The sequence below is a fragment of the Eptesicus fuscus genome, chromosome 7, assembly GCF_027574615.1.
Source record: "Eptesicus fuscus isolate TK198812 chromosome 7, DD_ASM_mEF_20220401, whole genome shotgun sequence".
Taxonomy (NCBI): domain Eukaryota; kingdom Metazoa; phylum Chordata; class Mammalia; order Chiroptera; family Vespertilionidae; genus Eptesicus; species Eptesicus fuscus.
The window spans coordinates 108,239,054-108,257,297 of record NC_072479.1 but is presented as its reverse complement, the minus strand read 5'-3'; the positions used below and the strand labels follow the sequence as shown (position 1 = coordinate 108,257,297).

Sequence of the window (18,244 nt, the reverse complement as noted above, 5' to 3'; positions counted from 1 at the left end):
GCATGGGGTGCTCTCAGCATCCAACCTCCCCTTAAAACAGGTTTTGTCTTTTCATCTCCCACCTGAGCAGGGCAGCCTCTCCCTGGAGACATAGTTCTGTCCCTCCTTCCACTGGCCCTCTCTCCTCAGCCTCTTTCCCTACCGTCTCCTCCCAACTCCTTCGACCCAGAGCAGAGCCTCTTGAAGAGGCCAGACCATGCCCTCCACCCCAGCAGAGAGGAGCTCCAAGGACACCTGGGATGGGCCCAGGGAACAGACGCCAACCAGACGCCCCTGCCCGACCACACCTGACCTCCATGGCACTGTGGAGTGGCAGAGGCAAGAAGAATGTCCAAGGGGGCATTCAAGGGGGTGGTGGGTGCTGGGGGTAGTGACCACTAGGGAGGGGGCAGTGCTGGGAAGATGCTAAGTGGCCTGTGGGATTGGGCCCAACACAGGCACCCCCACCAGGGCCCTCACACAACAACCCTAGCCTGGGACAGAAGTATAATGACGACTTGGGATCACAGCCAAGCTGCAAAGATGGTCTGTGTGGGCAGTGCTGAAGCCCTCCTGCCTGACGGGTGAGCCAGAGGCCTGGGGTGAGGGTGGGCAGGCTCCAGAGTACCCGAGGAGACTCTCCCTTGGAGAAGTGTTGGGTTCAGGGAGGTAGGCACTGGTCAGAGACGGGCTGGTGCCAGGAGGTGCGTCGAGTGAGGGACTGAAAGGTCATGTGCCACCAGGCTGGAGTGGAGGGAGAGGGCCAGCACATGCCTAAGGCACCCAGAGCATCTTGGAGGCAGGAGGCCTAGAGGAGCCTAGGGAATAGTCCAGGGCACAGCAGGAATGGATGGGGCACCACCGCCCAGGTGTCTGTTTCTCCTTCCCTTCCTGTTGGGGACAGGAACTGCCCACATCGTCCCCAGGGCAGGAGTCCCAGCCGTGTCTGCACACCCATCACTGTCCATCACCCCTCTCAGCTGTCTGACTGCCCCCCAGCCAGGCTCCAACCACACGTGGCCATGCCACAGCACCTGCCAGCCCCCCAACCTCTAACACACAATCCCATCTCTCCGATGCCTTGGCAGCCCTCCTCCAGGCGGCTCAGCCAGGCTCCCAGCATCTCTCCCAGCGTCTGGATCTTGTACTCTCCTGCCTCGTGACAACTCAGCCAGTGAGGTCTGGCCAGGCTGCCAGCAGGACCCCTTGCTGACCTGTGCACCCGCTGCCTTTTACGGTGCCCTTCCCACTACTTGGGTTTCCCGAGCTGCCCTTTTAGTTGGCACTTTCTCCCCCATCTTTGCTACAGCCAGTGTGCCCAAGAAGGCCACATGAGCGGCCTGGCCAGTCTGGGTCTCCAAACATGCTCTTCCTCCAACCAGTCCTCCCCCTACCAGGGGCCTGTAGCCACCACTGGCGTCCCCATGATTTCAGCCTCGTGGCTGACAGTGCCCAGCTCCCAGCAGTAACCTGGCCCTGCTCCTTGGCCCCAGCCACCTATGAATCCAAGGTCTCACCCAGGACCTTGCATCTCACTTCCTCACAGCTTCCCTGAACTCGTGGTACCTAATAGGAAGCCACGAACATAGATGCACTGAAAAAGTGACACCAAACAAAAATAACGTGACTCCCAGGCTTGACTACTTTTGGGCCGTTGGTGTCAACAGGCCAGAACACATCCACACTCTGGCCTGGCCTCTGCCTGAGGCCTCTGTCATGTGGGAGCCTCGTTTAGGGAGATAAGCCTGAACAGAAGCACAGAACTAGATACAGGCTTGTAAGCTCCACCCACTCCAGTGACAGTGCCCACCCCTGCTGACAACTCCAACCTTGACATGCTACGAACGTCCCTACACCCCCTCATCTGCAGCACCTTCCCGATCCCCCATCACACCTCCTGGGGACACAATGCATGTGTCCCAACCTCCTGTCACCTACAAGGACATCCTGGCTCCAGCGTCCCCACTCCGACCAGCACACAGCAGGTGTCTGTCCAGGTTTCAGAAGAACTAGCCCTGCAGTCACATGGGGTTTCCTCCAGAACCCTGTCACACGTGTGAGCAGGATGGGGCCCAGTAGGGAAGGGTTTCTTGGGCATCACAGGAACTTTTGTGAGGCACTAACTAGTGATCTACTGAAGAAGCTGACAGGCATGAGACTACAGCACACAGCACGTCGAAGGCATTAGGTACTGCAGGAAAGAAACCTTTTAACTTGGTATTTCCCAAGCTATGTCACTACAAACTGTGCCCTATAAAACCAGATATGAGGACCACACGGCTGTGAAACAGCCACAGCAGGACTGAGTATTGCCGCGGGGCTCAGAGACGCTGTGGATCCCACCCCACTTGTGGGGTCAGATCTGACCACGGAGCCTGGAAGATAAATGGATCTCAGGCAGATGGGGCCTCAGAGACAATGTGGGCTCTGAGCAGACAAGTATTCTGTCCCCCAGGCTAGACCCAAAGCTGGGATCACAGAGCAGGTGGATGGCCTGGTATCAGTGTCCCCCAACCCAAAGGTCCTGGACCTCCCAGGCAGTACCCAGCAGCTGCATCCTCCATCTTCACCCAAAAAACAAAGAATGCCCCCAGCAGATGGGGGTCGATCATTTCCACAAGTTACCAAGCTTCAGATCCATGACATACGGGGCGGCTGAACTCGCCCAGAAAGATCTCAGGCCACAGAGTATCTTGTGGCTAAAGGACATCAGAGCCTGGACTGAGCCACCCACTGAGTGGGAAAGGTGGGCAGAGAGGGGCGTGTCTGACAGGTGAGGACAGAGGTGGGTCTAGAACACATTGGGACTGGGACAGGGAGCGGAAGTGTGATGTATGGCCAGTGCCTGTGGCCTCTACTAGGAACAGTCCTGGGAAAGAGAGAGCCTCCCTGGACATTTGTCTCCAAGGCAGGACCAGCAGAAGGGTTGTCACTGAATGAGAAATGACTGCCAGACTCTGGCCACCACTGGCTGTAGGACAAGAGCAGCCCCGATGGGACCCAGCCACTGCCAGCCACAGGGAGTGTGATCCCGTGTACCACAGTGCCCTATGCACATGGCACACGGCACACGGCACCCTGCTCCGAGGGCAGATAGGGGAGCAAAGGGAGAGGGAGGAAGTGCGAGCAGGAGCCCAGGGAGATGCGGGGGAGAGGCAATTTCAGGCACCTGGCAGATTGGGGGCACTGAGTGGGCTCGAGTGCAGTGATTTCAGAGCACGTGTGCACTGGTTACACACTCCTGATAAACAGTGCCGACCACAGAATGGATGCATGCGCTTCTGTGTGAGACGATTGTGCAAAAACCCCAAGTCTGTCGCCAGGAGGGTTTTGGGAACAGAGGCTCCCGATGGTGGACAGAGAGTGGACAGAGAGCAGGACCCAGGTCAGACAGATGCCGCCACCTCCTGGCTGGAATGGATTCTTCAGAACATCAGTTCTCCCGTAGCAGAGTGGCTGCAAGGATGAACGAAAATGGCACCACGACATCCTCTCGGGTCACGCCCAGCATGCATTTCCCCACAAGGACTCGAAAGTTAGCCTGGCTGCACGCTGGGTGCCAATGACAGCAGAGCCATGAGAGCCTGCCACGCTGCAGCCCTGGGCGTGGAGCTTCGCAGGCGGCGTTGCCTGCCACCCCCACCATTTCACAGGCGAGGCACCGCGGTTCACAATGTCTAAGTGGCTTGTCCAAGATGACAGCGCTCAGATGCGACCTGCTGAGGGTTGAAATCCAGGACCATGTGACCCCAAGTTGATATCAGGGAATAAAGGGAGTTACTGAAGTTGGTGAGGGCCATGTCACAAGGATGTCTGTTGTTTTAGACTGTCTGGCACCTGTATCTCTGGTAACAGTACCTGACTTTCCCTGGAGAACCTCCCTCTGTCTGTCCCTCTCAGCGCCAGCTCACTAACTGGGCGGACCCCATGCCCAGGCTTCCGGGACAAGCCTGGCCGATGACAGCCGTGTCTCCCTGGCCCCAGTGACCAGCTCAGGGGAGAGCAGGGAACCATGGGAAGAGAATCAGAAGCTGGAATTCTGCAGGAACTAATGAGTGAAGGAGGCTCACTTTCCAGTGGGTACAGAACAGATGGGATGCAAAGAACGTGCCTCCCCACCCCATGTCTGAGAAATGAAATGAGCACAGGGTCCTGGCACAACCCAGAGCCAGGGGACAAGAGCCCCTGATGCTGAGAGGGGAGAAACGCTGGGGATGACCTGTGGGACGGTGAGTTCAGAGAGGGGCAAGTAGGAAGAGGCCAGCTAAGCAATCCCTCCCCACTGCCCTGTGACAGCCCCAGCTGTCCCATGGGAGCCAGCACAGCAAATGACAAGATCTGGGCTCGACAACCAATAAATCTGAGCCATGCGTCTGTCCTGTGGGATTTGTCCTGAGCCACCTCCCTAGATCTCAAAGCACAAAAGACAGCACTTGCATCGGGCTTCATTCTTTCATCTGTTTAGCAAATGTTTATTGAGGGTCTGCACTGTACCAGGCACTGTGCTATCCACTTTAAATGGCTTTGATCGGGAACAAGGGGTACAGAGGGAGAAGCAGAGAGGATGGGGGGGGGGGGGTTCGTTGAGGCTGGTCAGGGAAGCCCACACCTCCGGGTCCTGGGCCTGCAGAGGCCTAGCACCCCAGCTGCTCATTCCCAGCTGGACAGCAGCCATGCTCACAATGAGGGCACTTTCAACACGGCCCTGCCAGGAAAGGGGCTTTCACATGCCACTGGGAGATGGAAAAGGAGAGAGGGTCCCAGAGCAAGCCCCTGGGGTGAAAGGAGCAGGGCCACACTCTTGGACCTCCGCCAGGCACTGGGAGCTTCCCAAGCCCCCACTTATCTTTTGAATCCTGAATTGGAAGAAGGCAGATAAGACAAGCCCTTGTGAGTGACATCTGAACCCTCACTGCTTCGTGAATTCTGCCTTCCAAGTGGACAGGAAAGGGCTGGCTACATTGGTCACGGTAACAAGAAGGGGGGTGGGGCTTGGGGGCAAAGAAGGGTCAACCAGTGACCAGCTCTGCCTCAGACCAGCACCCATGGAGCCACAGAGGTTGCCATGGGGGCAAAGCCCAACCAGGGCACAGTGTGGCCCCTTCAAGTTCCTACCTTGGGCAGGAGGTGAGAAAGTAAGACAGAGAGAGGGACGGGGAATGTCAGAGAAGGCAAGAGGCCAGATGAAGGGAGCAGGGAGATGGAGTGGCTTCCATCTAAGGGTGGCTTCTCCATGCACCTTCAAGACCCCACAGTCTGTCTAAGAGACTCTGAGCTGGTGCTGAGAGACAGAAATGTTTCTGGGACAGAAAACAAAAAGTTGGTAGTGGACCCCCTAAGAAAAGGACATGAGGCAAGACACAAGCTACAGGAAGGTGGTCCCGGCCACATGGCAGCCACGTGGCCACAGCGGGGAGGACTCAGAGCCATAGGGAAGCCAAACAGCAGGGCAGGGAGGTGCGACTCTGGACTGGGCCACAGATGCCCCTTAATGGCAGAGCAGCTTTGGTCCAGGGTGAGGAAGAGCTGCAGAAACTCCAGGTGGGAGCCTCCAGGAGAGCTGTGGAGCGGGGGCTCACCCCCAGCCTGGACCTCTGTCAGTTACCGTGCTCCCACTCTCAGCACCAAAGGGCTGGGGAGAGCAGCAGCCTTGAGACTTCAGATCCCCTGAGCGAGCCTCCTGCCTCAGACAGATGAAGCAAGGCCAGATGAAGGACGGAGAGGTAGACGGAGGACAGGCAGGGGTGGGACAGAGGGAACCATGATGGACAAGAGGCAGACAGGGAGGCCCGTGGACATGGGACAGGACCCTCCCCAGCTGCCCTGCTCACCGAGCTGCAGCGATGGGCGACTTCTTAGAAGGGTCCAGCAGGCCACCCAGGCCACTGGCCGGCTCCTCCCCCAGGGAGCGGGTGTCTTTGTTCAGCTGCTGCAGGCGGGAGCTGAGCTCACTTATCACAGTTGGTTTGTCGTCTTCAGGCCCAGGGAGCCCCCGGCTCTCCATGGGGTCGCCCCACAGCTTGGACCTTCTCTGGAAGAGGTAGCGAGGGCGAGCAGGCCCAGCGGCAGAGGCCAGCCCGGCGGAGGCGGCAAGGTGCTGCTGGGCCATGAGCTCACTGTCCGAGGACTGCTTCAGCAGAGGGTCCCTGAAGGTCACCGGCCCCTTCCCCAGCGGGGACTTGAGCTTGGGCTTGGGAGGCACTGGTGGCTTCTCGAGTAGAAAAGTGTGTCCATCAGCGAAGGAGGTGTGGGTGTCGGTGAGCTCCCCGCTCTCGGAGCTCAGGGTGGACATGCTGGACACTGTGGAGATGGTGCTCGTGGTCTCCAGGTGGGGATCGCTGGAACTGCGTGTGTCCACCTCCTCCACTCCCGAGTCAGCTGCAGACTCAGGGGCAGGGGGCAGCTCACTACTTGCCTTCCCTGAGGCCGGGCCTGGCACCGTGGTGGGTGAGGGACCTGGGCCGGGCAGTGGGGTGGCCAGAAGGAGACCATTGGCAAACTCTTCGGGGGGTGGCACCAGCCCAATGCGAGCCAGTTCCTCTCTGGTCTCCTCGTCGCTAGAGGACAGCTGGGCGGGAGGCAGGTTCACAGTAAAGACCAGCTCTGGCTCCTCCTCGGAGCTGCCCTGGCCAGGCCCTGGGTCTTTTGGGGCACTGCCAGGGGGCTGTGCCCGTGGACTGGGCAGGGGCTCTGCCACCACGGCTGACTGTGTGGGTGCAGGGGCCAGCTCCGGGGTGCCCACGCGCTCCTCTTCAGCCCCCAACCCACTGGGCTCCTGCCCGTTGCTGGTGGCGTGGACCACAATGAGGCCGGCGGGCCGCTGCAGGGACGTGTCCAGGACGCTGAGAATCATGGACTTCTTGTCCTCAGGTGACTTCCGCTCCTCTCGGGAGGCCTTCTCGGGCTCCCTGCGCACAGGCACAGGAACCCAGGCGGGGCTCCTGGGGGAGAAGGCCGGGGAGGCCAGGGCTCCTCGCTCTGAGTCGCGGGCTTGAACATCCACAAACAGGGGCCCAGCCCGGTCGGCGTCAGGGCTGTGCACAGGTGTGGGGGACCGGGAGGGCGTCTGGGAGGCCAGCGCCCGCTCCCGGGCAGCCAGCGCCAGGGCCAGGGGCGAGCTGGGGTCCAAGGGTTTGCCGGTGAGCGGGTGGATGAAGGTGGAGCCGGAAGGCCCAAGGCTCGGGCCGCTGACCAACGGCTTCAAAGCAGAGACCGGGGAGGGCAGCAGCAGGTCACGGCCGGTGGCGGCACCGGCTCCCAGGAGCCGCTCGTCGATGGAGCGGGAGGGCTGCAGGGATGGCAGGTCGGCGCTGGGGGGGCTGCCCTCGATGGCGCCCACCGACAGGAACACGGTGGAGCGGCGCCGCTCCTCCAGCCGCCGGTCCTTCGCCGGGCCCGGGCCCCCGAACGCCAGCCCGCTGTCCCCAGGGCTGTAGTCGAGGCCGCCAGGCCGAGGCCCGCGGTGCGTCGGGGAGGGGTCGCGGGTGAAGCTGCCGCCCCCCGGGCCCGGGCTGCCCACGGCCAGGCCCGCGCGCTCCTGGGCCTCCTCCACCTGCAGCTGCTTCACCAGCGGGCTCTTGCGGCGCTGCGGCTTGGACGGCGTGAAGAGGCTGGCGCTGAAGGCGCCCAGGTTGGCGTAGGGGCTGTCGGGGTCCGGCGGCCGGGGCCGGCGCTTGGGGCGCTCCGGCGGGGTGACCGCGGGCGGGGGCCGAGCGTCGCCCGCCTCCGGGGCCGAGTCCTGCAGGATGATCATGGAGCGAGCGCGCTTCTGCCGCTCGGGGTAGGGCAGCGGGCCCAGGGCCGCGCCCGCTTCGTACAGGCCTGCGACCCCCGCACCCAGACGCGCCTCCAGGCCGGGTTTGAAGCTGGAGCGCACCGTGTCGTAAGCCCGGCCCGGTGGGGGCGGCGGCGAGAAGGCGGGGGGCGCCCCTGAGTCGAAATAACAGGGCGCGGGTGGGGGCGGCGGCGCGGTCTGCGGCGGGGGCGGGATGCCACGGCCCTCGCGCCCAGAGTCTTGCATCGACGTGCTCCGCGGGAAGCGTCCCTCCAGCAGGGACGCCAGCTTCTCATCCTCCCCTGCGGACAGAGGGGCCCCGTGAGACCGGCCAGGCGCTGGGAGCCGGCGACTTCGGGGAGGCCCCTTGGACCCCCAGCGCCTGCCCTCGGCAGAGGCCGCCCAGTCCGTTTCACCCCAGGGCAGCCAGGGTCCCCCCTTAGAACTCAGCGGCAGGTGCTAGCTCCACCAAGGGGATGGGGTCAGGACTGGCATTGGGTTGGGGATTGGCGAGCAGGGGAGACTCAGGGAGCCCAAAGCAGAGCATCTGAGCAAGGCCCAGGATCTACACCCCAATACCATTGCCAGTTTCGAGGGGAGGTTCTTGTGAAGACTGGGGAGAGGAGTCAGTTCAGATATAGGGTAGCGGGGGGCCTGGAGAAAGTACCCAAACTCTGACCACACAACTTGGGGCCAAGACCTGCCCCAAACCTGGGACATGAAGGGGCTCAAATGAGACACCCCAGGAAGGTAGGAGCAGCCCCCTCTAGTAATGGGGGCGGGGCACGGGGTGCAGGGCTTCCCACCGAATCTGATCACAGCTCAGAACCACAGCCTGCAACCAGCAGGTTTCCGGGAGGGCCTGGGGTCACCCAGAGGCAGACAAAGGGGTACTTTCTGAGCAGGAAGGATCCACTGCAGACACAGGGACAGAAGGGCTGTGGCCAGGGAAGCCACGCCTCTGGCAGGGAGACAGCTGATGCCCAGGTAAGGGGGTGCCTGGTACCTATCCAGTCCAGGGCCAAGTAGACGGAGTGGACTGAGAGGCTGCCAGTCACTGGGAGGGCAGGAGGGTGGACAGAAATGGAACTGCAGGCTGACCACCCCACACATTTCGGTTTTACTCCCTGCTGGCTGTGCAACCCCAGGCCAAGCCCCGAGCCCCTCTGAGCTTCAGTTCTCTCCTGGGCAACACACACTAAAATAAACCCCACTCTGCCTACCTCGGACATAGGGCCCAAGCAAGGGCAGGTGAGAGTGCTCATGGCCCGCATCTCCCTGCTGCCCACCTGCAGACCGGCAGGGCCTCCTTGTAGGCACCACGTGGACACCTGTGCTGCAGGTGTGTGCACAGAGGCTGCAGGTGTCCACGGTTCAACCCAAGGAGAGTGCATTCGTGGCTCTCCATGTCAACACACACGTCTCTCATGGAGTGCCTTTTGGGGATCAGCCACCTGGCCTCCCTCTGGACTGGGTGATATTTTTATGAACTCACCAAGATGCCTCTTGCCTGTCCCCAACCGCCGCCCCCGTTAGCCAGCCAGCGCTCGCGCCAGGCCACCTACGCCCGTTTGCTTCTTGGCCTGCTTAACAGCTCTCGTATCTTCGGCTCAGCACGGGTGAACTTTTGTGTAAAGAGGCCTTTACACCTCTGGCTGACGTCCCTTAAGCTCTCAGCACTTCAGTTTCCTCATCTCAGGGGCACTGCCCTCTCCCTCCCTCCCCCATTGTGGGCCTGTGTGAGGTGGAGCCATTTAGAGCTTACAGCACAGGGCTAAGCACCTAGAAGGGACCCAGGTCGTCGTCGTCATCATTTCAGGTCTGCCTTCCACCCCCCTGCTGGACACAGGAACACAGTATATACACACCCACGGCCCATGTGTGACACAGGTACACAGGGAAAGCCGGTGCCCCTAGAAGCTGCAGGGGCTGTGGTGTGCCAAGTTCTAACTTCAGGTGAACGCAAGTCCCTTGGCTCGGGATTAAATGAGGAATCTGTTCTGATGCCATCTTGGATGGGCAGAGTCTTCTGCCCAGGTAGCAGCAGAGAGCATTGCCCTAGCACTTGAGTGCCGGCCCCCAAATGCTAGACCAACACCACCGAGCACAAGCAGTGGCCCAGTGTTCAGCTCAGTGCAGCCCCTGGGGGAGTCTCAGAGCGGCCCTGAAGGTAGGCAGGTACTAGGTGGTTCCCACATTTCCACATCAGGACCCTGAGGTTTCAAGGATTGGACCGTGTGCCTAGTGCCACACAGCCAGGACAAGGGGCGGGTACTCCAGGAGTCTGGTAACTTGTTCGGCAGGCCAAGGAGAGGGGTCAAAGATGAGCACCTTTTGCCCTGGCTGTTGTTGCTCAGTGGTTAGAGCACTGGCCCACGCACCAAAAGGTCTCGGGTTTAATTCCCAACCAAGGGCATGTGTCTGGGTTGCAGGTTGGAGCAGCCAATCGATGCATCTCTCTTACATCTCTCCTCCCCCTGCCCCGCTTCCTCCCACTTTCTCTGAAAATCAATGGAAAAAATCCTGGGATGAGGATAAACAAAACAAAATGATGAGCCCCTCTCAGCTCATTCATGGCCCGAGGACTGAAAGGTCTGAGAGGGTGGGTGGGAAAGAGCTGCCATCCGCATCTGGGCTCACATCCCAGTGGGCAGGCACTTGGATCTGTACCTTTCTGTCCTGGGACTGGGTGTAGCTGAGGGACAGCCTCTGGCAGAGTGAGGTCAGGTGGAGAACAGTGCTTCTGGCAGGCCCGGGTCAGAGGGAGGCGGAGACAGATGGCCCCGGATGAAGCAGGAGAGGGCTGGGGCCGGTCCCCAAGACCCCAAGGCAATTGGGAGCCCACAGAGGGTCAACTGCAAGGATGAGGGGTGATATCTGCTCTGCAGAAGTCCCCATCTGACCTGTGGGTGGAGCTGGGGAGGGAGGTCTGAAGGACACCAAAGCTGTGGTCCAAGAGCAAGACACTGAGGCCCGGCCAGGCAGGGCTACAAAGTTGGTGAGGAGTCAGGCACGAGGCATTTGAGGAGGCAGTGCACCCCTAATTTGTCAGGGGAAGCAGAGAATAAGGAGGAAACCATGGAGGACTCCCAGGGCTTAGGCCAGTGGGAGGAGGGAGGTACCGCTGAGCTCCAAAGTGGCTGCAGTCTCACCGACCCTCTTCCTCCCTCTCCCCCAACAGAAAGGACCCGCAGCAGTCCCTGCAGGACCATGCCACCGATGATAATGGCCTTTATCAGTAACTCACCACACGATCTCCTAGAAACCTCCTCTCATCCTGCATTCCAAACTCAGACATGCCCCTCTAGCCTGCCGACACCCCAATGTGGCTGGTACCCCCTAGTTGTCTCTAACTGGACGTGCTCCTTCACACTCACCACAACTGCCAAACTGAGTTGTCTGCACACGTGCCACCTCCCCCAACTGAGCCCCCACACCTGGCCCAGGGTCATCCTAGAGTGGGCATCGATCATCAGAAGTCCTAGGGTGAATGAGGGATTGGGGTTTGGGCAGCTGGTTGGCCAGATGGGTGAACAGAAGACAGGTAAGGCAGCTGTGTGACCCTGGGCAAGTCACTTGGCCTCTTGGCCTCAGTTTCGTCGTTGGTAACACAGGTACTATAGTGTACCTCCTCAGGCTTCCTCTAAAGACTACGTGTGGCAGTGAGCATAAGCAGTGTTGGCATGAGTGTTGAAGGGGCATTTACTGGTTAACACATGATGGGTGCAGTGAGGTGTACATGGACAGATAGATGGACAAGTGGACAGGTCTGGGGGTAGATGGATGGACAGGTGAGCAGGAGAGGGCACTGGATGCCTAGAAGGATGAGCAGCAGGTAGGGCTTGTCAGATGACCAGGCCCAGGGTCAAAAGAGGACATGGCCAAGTGTGGGGTATGACACTGGCTGGAGTGTGATGTCCCATGGAGACAGGTGCAGAGGCAGCGAGACCAAGGACACAGCCTTGAGAAGGCTCCATGGTGGTGTGGTGTGGTCTCCTCCTGGGGGAGGACAGAAGGACCCACGTTGGTGTGTGGGGGGCTGGGAGAAGCCTGAACATGTGCAGCTGAGAAGTGTCCTACAACTGGGAGAAGAGTTACATGGACAAGGGGGCAGGAAAATCAACTGCGAATTGAGGTCCAAAAGAGAGGGCTGGTCACGTGCACCAGGAGGAATGCCCTGGAAAACACTGGTGACCATGATGGGAGCAACTTCAATTTTAGGTACAGAGCAGCCTTCCCCAGGCTGCAGGCAGGAAACAGAAGACAGAAAGTATAGGTGACTTTGGAGAAATGGACTGTGAAGGAAAGGAGAGGTATTAAAGAATACCTGGGGTCTGGGGTAGGGGCAGGTTCAAAGGGAGGGTAGTTTTAGGACCAGAAATATGACATGTACTCAGGCATCCAGCATGTAAGACAAGGCCCAGGGATGGGTGGGAGCCGTGGATTGGGGGGAGGGGGGTACCCACTGGACAGGAAGCCGTAGATGGGTGTGGGGAGGAGTCTCAAGGGTCTGTTTTAGTAAAGTATCTCTGGGTTTGCTGAAGGACCGACCTCCCCCCACCCCCAAAATATGTCCACATATGAGATCCCTGAGCTGGGGCCAGGGAGAGGCAGGACTCAGAGGGGAACTGAAAACCCAATTGAAGGTGGAGAGAGAGGGTCCTCCAGCCCTGTGTCCACCCGGCCCCATTCCCCCCGGGCCCCGTGCAAACCCCAGCCCAGCCGTACCTACAGACTTGGTCCGTGGAATCCCCTTCCGCAGGGAGCCCGGCAGCTTCTCCGGGCCTGGGAGGCCCTGGCGCTCAAACAGTGACTGTGGGAGTCGGGGAGGGTACATGGAGGTTCCGCCCACACTCTTCCTAAGCCTCAGCTCACCATGCACTATGTCCAGCGTGCTGGTGCCCAGGCACCTGCTCTGTAGCAGGGCCCGGCAGCAGGGCCTGGGCAGAGCGTTGGGCGGGTTGATGCCGAGGTGGCCGGAGCAGACAGCGGCCCTGGGTGTGGCCCAGGTGAGGCCAGGGGAGCAGCCCAGGAGGTGCCCAGTAGGAGAAGTGGGCAGGGGACAAAGACACATTATGTGACAGGAACAGGGCTGGCACGGAACCTGCCTAAGGCACTGAAAGCCACTCAGCACGTGGTCAGCTGTGGCCAGTCTGGGGGCTGAAGTGGCCCCAAGTGTCTCCAGGAGTCTGGGGGACCTTCACAACTGCTCCTAGAGTGTGGGGTCCAAATGGTGGACCCCCACCCCAGAAAATGTGCAAGCACCCATGCTCCACCCAGCCTTCAGCCCACCCCCACACCCAGCCACCCAGCAGCTTACACTGATCTCGGCCGGGGTGATCCTCCGGCTGGTGGGCCGCTGTTTGACGGTGGCTGCTCTCGAGTCAGCATCCGCGATGTCAGGCCTCAGTGTGGGTTCCGCGGCGGCCGCCAGGATCTCATCTAGTTTCTCTGCACAGCCAAGGAAGTGTCTTCTCAGCCACCATGACCTTAAGCAGCCTCAACGTTCTGTCCTCCCCACAAGGCTGGTCTACCTTGTGCTGAGCCCACCTCAGACCTCTCACTCCCCAGGGCTGCTTCCAGACCTGGGGTGGGGGCCCTCACACACCAGAACCCAGGTTCTGCACCAGCCTGCCTCTCCACCCTCGGGGAGGCTCCAGGGGACCCTGGAGACCCCACTTCAAGGAAAAGGCCGACTGACCCTTAGGGGGAGGACCCGGACACACTGCTGAGAGCCCAGGGTCTCCCCAAGATTCCGTGTCCTTTGCCTTTCACTTTTCTCCTCGCACAAGGCATCACTGTCGGGGCTCCAGCGCACAGGACAGATCTGAGGTCCAGCAGGTGCCCACAAAAGATGCGAATCAATCAAGAATGAAAGAAAACAGCTGACTGCCCCAGGCTGCTCAGGAAGCCACAGAACCTTCATCCAGGTGGGAGGTGCCAAGAAGAGGGTGTGGGGGACAGTTGGGAGGGACGAGGGGGACCCACAGGGCTGAACAGGCATGGAGGAAAGGCACTGGGAGGCCTGCTCAAATCCGCTGCAAAAGAAACGCTCTGTTTGTTTTCATTAAAGCTGGTTGATGCTTTTAAAAGTGGTGTTTTTTATGAACAACATGACTGGGAAGTTTTGTTAAACAAATGCGTGTGTCTGAGAGCGATCAGGTCCAGCTGGAGGAGGGATGGGTCCAGTTGGGGCCAGCCACAGGGTGCAGCAGGGTGCCCACCTGCTGCCAGGGGACTCTCTCGTTCAGGAGCCCTGCCCACTCCATCCTTCACTCAGGGTCGAGATCCCACCCTCCCAACCCAGGGGCTGTGCCAACCCTAGAGGCCCATGCGTCAGGTCACCCATGCGCCCCACGTGGGAGAACATCTGGGGTCAGCCTCGACACCTACCAGCACCTGCTGTCCCACCTCTGCATCCGCCCACAATCACCGCGCAGAGTAGATAAACTCCTGAGATGTCCGGTGCCCAACCCAGACCAGACCCACCCTGTACACTCACTTTCCTGACGTAACCTCTTTATGACTCAGTTTCCTCCTCTGATGAAACAGCACACAAGCGGCACCTGCCTCAGTGTTGTGAGAAATAGCACATACCTAGGGGTGCCACCACTGTGCCGGCTCTGAGCAGGCACCAAGCACCGAGCACGTTTGCTACAATCAGCGCCATAAGCTGCCCTGCAGCCCAGGGCACCCAGCCCGGCCCTGACACGGGAGCTCCACCAGTTTCAACTCACCCAGGCCCAGGTGCAGACCAGGGAGGCCCGTTAGAGGCCCCTTGTTTGTTTTGTAATGAGGTGAATGCCTTCCCTTTGGAGCTGAGACCATTTAGGTCCCAGGCGATTTCCAGAGTGGGAAGCGCTTCACCTCTCATCCCACAACCACCACAGGAAGAAGATACTGTTACTGCCCTCATTCTACCCAAGAAGAAACTGAAGCTCTGAGAGATAAATTGCCCAGATCACAGACCCAGTAAGTGAAAGGTCAGACTTAGCTGCCAGGCTGCCTAGAAACCACAGACAAAAAGACAGGTGTGGAGAGAAACACTTCCCGTGGGAATCGCAGGACACGTGCTCACCTGAGCTGTGAATTTAGAGGCCACTAGTCCAGGTCCGGAACTCAGTCCGAGACCCAACGCCACATGCCCAGTAAGGTAGCAGAGCACAGCTGCTGGCTGTGGGCCATGGGACTGGGCCAGACGAGAATTATTTTCAAATTGGAAAGAATAAAAAATTCTGCATACTACAAGCTAGTGAGATTGACACCAATCCCCAACAAAATTAGAAAGTGTATTATTACAGCATTTCAGACATTTAGATAAGGGAATGAAACTCATTAGGAAGGGGGTCTGGGTCCCTGGAGTGCCTCCCCACCCCCACACCAGCCTCACACACGCACCTGTCATGGGGCCAGGGGCCGGGGGCCGAGGGCCGAGGGCCGGGGGCCGGATGCGGCTGTTTGAACAAGCGGGGCCTGCGGGGGCGATGAATCGCCATCACTGCCCCTACAACTGGAGGCAGCGCGCAGACCACAGCACAGCTCCCTGGGAGCCCCGCTAATGAGCTGAGCACAGAACCGATGTGCTCCAGAAATAGTTTGCATGTCGGCCTCAAGGTGTGCACAAAAGTGTCCACGGAGGAAACTCCATCACCTCTTTTAATGCCTGAAAAGATGCCCAGGAAAGCACTTCATTGGGACTGGGGAAGGGGCGGCGAGAGCTCAGAGGGCCAGGCTGTAGGTTGTGCGGGAGAGTGTGGGCTGGCACAGAAAAGGCCCAAGGGTCCCAGAGTGAGGACCAGTGAGGACCGAGTACATGGACAATGAGAGGCCACAGAGCCACCTCTGGCTTCTGTGTGGCCTGGACTCCTGTTTACCGAGAGGTGGGAGAAGCTGGCAGAGGCCAGGCCCTGAGATCTGACAGATACTGGCCCTCAGTGCCCATGCCCAGACTCGGTCCCCATATGGATGCTGCGTCCCTCGAAACCAGGCCGGACATACAGGGAGGAGCCTCAGAGGACGTGGCAGATGAGGTCTGAAGGTAGCAGCAAGGGGTGGGGAAGCCAACAGCTGGGCGATGCTGGGGTGGGAGCTCCAGGCTGTCTCCTCAGTGCTGTGGGCCCAGACTCATGCTCTGAGGGACTGTCAGCACTGGGCTTGACCAAAAAACAGATCAGCACGGAAACAGCACCCACACACCAGGCACAAGGAAGCCCCCAGAGGAGACAGAAAGAAGCGACCTCGGCCAAGTCAAGCACTGGACACTCCCACCCCCAAAGGGCCACAGCTGGGTCCTGAACCCACCCTCCCTGGCTCCAGGCCTCCACTCTGGGGGCTCCCAGCTCTGCCTCACCAGGCCACCCCAGCTCACTTGAGCCACAAGGCCCCTGACCAAGCCTATCACATCCCCAGGTGACCCTTGCTGGGTCCTTCTACTGTGCCCCCACCAGATCCCAGAGAAAAGGCCATCAGGAGGGTACAGCCCAGGCCTCCAGACCACCCTGAGTGAACTAGAACCTCCTCATACACCAGCACTTCCCTGGACAGGGGTCAGGCGAAGCTGTGGCCCTGGGAACACAGCAGATGACTCACCCCCTTTCCTTCTCCGAATGGAGGCTTGGAATCAAGAAACAGAGCAAAGGGGGTAAGAGGCAGGCTTCATCCTCCGCACCTGGGCCCCATTCCCCACTCCCTTTGCCCCACCTCTCCTCTCCCACCCCTTCCAACAGCCAGGACCTCCCAGATTCCCACAACCCCTGACCTACACTCCCTATTAGACCAGAGGGGCAAATATGCCCAATGCCAAGTCGGTACACAGCTTGAAACTCGAGGCAGAAACAACCACAAGCAGAGACATATGCTTTTGTGTGCATGCACACACACACGTGCACACACACATTTACAGTCCACTCACACATGTACACATGATGCCCAAGCAGGTCCACTCACACCCATGCACACACTTGTGTGTGCCTACACACATGATGCTCACACACACTTGTGCACATCCACATACATTGACTCATACCTGTGCACACACGCTGCCCATGCATGTTCACTTACACATATGTCCACACATTTGTGCACGCCCACTCACACACAAGTTCACACATGATGGTCACACACATGCTTATACATGTCTATTCACACGCAATCACACACATGCTTGTGCACATCCACACATGCTTATACACTCGCTTGTGTATGTCCACTCACACGCATGTTCACACACACGCTTGTGCACACCCACTCACACACGATGTGCACATGCTGTGTACGTCCCCACACATCTACTCACACATGTGCACACATTGATGCTCATGCACATCCACACACACATGCACACAGAGACATGCACACACATGTGGAGACGTCCACAGACGAGTAAAAATTTTTTAGAGAAAGGGCAAAATCGATAAAAACCAAGTTTGGAGGTCACTGATGGCGGCACTGGTCGCCCTGGAGCATTCTGCACAGTGTGTTTCCGACGAAGGGCAGGCCAGTCAGAGACTGCACACTGGCGTGGCACCTGCCCCCACGTTCTCATCACAGAGGAAAAAAGACCCAGAAGCTCAAGATTTACCAAGAGAAAGTGGGTGAGTAGGACGGGACTCAGACCCACCAGGGCCCTCCCAGGTCTGGGTCTCCACTGACCTCTGCAGCCCCAGCACGCCCTTGGTTCTTGCTGAGATGAGCATATGGGGACCCCGATGCACACTTGCCTAAGAGCATTGGGGGTGTCCTGCCCTTCCTTCTACCACCAGCCCCTTCCTCTCTGCTCTGTTTCTGCCAGCCCCTCAACCATTCAGGGCTTTGCTTCTCCCCCATACTCTCTATGAGCCCCCACCCTTGCCACCTGCTTTTTTTGTTACCTCACATCTTCCTTTCTTTCCAGCTATTTAGGTCATCTTCTCAGTAGACCACAGGGACCCTAAATGGTCCCATCAGTTCTCAACAGTATGACACAGAACTGACATGTTAATACTGGCAGTGAGCCAACAGGCCTTATTTCTATCTTTTGAAAGCACCAACACTGGACCATAAGCTGAGCTCTGTGGTACGTGGGAAGACCCTGATGCCGGCCTGGCTTCCTCAAACCAGGTATTTCTAGAGGTCGGCACCTGGGCTGGCTTCCCAGGACAGCTGTCCTCTGGGGGCAGAATGGCTTCTCCTCCAGAGGGGGAAAAAAACAAAAGAGCCTGTGTCCAGCTTCAACCAAAGCTGTGACCGCTCAGTCAGCAGTGTGGACAGAGGCTCTGTGCTAAGCTGTTCCTTCCTCATCCTTCCCAAAACTCTGCTCTGAAAAAGTGGATTAAGATGAAGCCAGCCTGAGGCTGCAGGAGTGAGCCCCTGGAAGATGAGGGTCACACAGCAGCAGAGGTAAAGCCCTGGACCAGAGCAGAGAGGAGGCAGGATCTGCTGTTCAAGGGTTTCTTCACACAGAGCAGCCCCTAGTGCCTGGATTACAGATCTAGGGCTGCCCAAGCACCTCTT

General features: G+C 59.1%; 1 protein-coding gene across 1 annotated transcript in view; it reads right to left on the bottom strand.

Annotated features, from left to right (window-relative positions):
* SHANK3 (SH3 and multiple ankyrin repeat domains 3) overlaps window positions 1-18,244 on the bottom strand; it is a 46,224-nt gene that overhangs the window by 2,119 nt on the left and 25,861 nt on the right. Inside the window, exons 18-21 of the mRNA XM_054719687.1 lie at window positions 16,343-16,366; window positions 13,074-13,204; window positions 12,482-12,566; window positions 5,811-8,055 (exon numbers count right to left, since the gene is read on the bottom strand). Coding sequence (XP_054575662.1) covers window positions 5,811-8,055; window positions 12,482-12,566; window positions 13,074-13,204; window positions 16,343-16,366 — 2,485 coding nt within the window. The remainder of the gene's footprint in view (window positions 1-5,810; window positions 8,056-12,481; window positions 12,567-13,073; window positions 13,205-16,342; window positions 16,367-18,244) is intronic.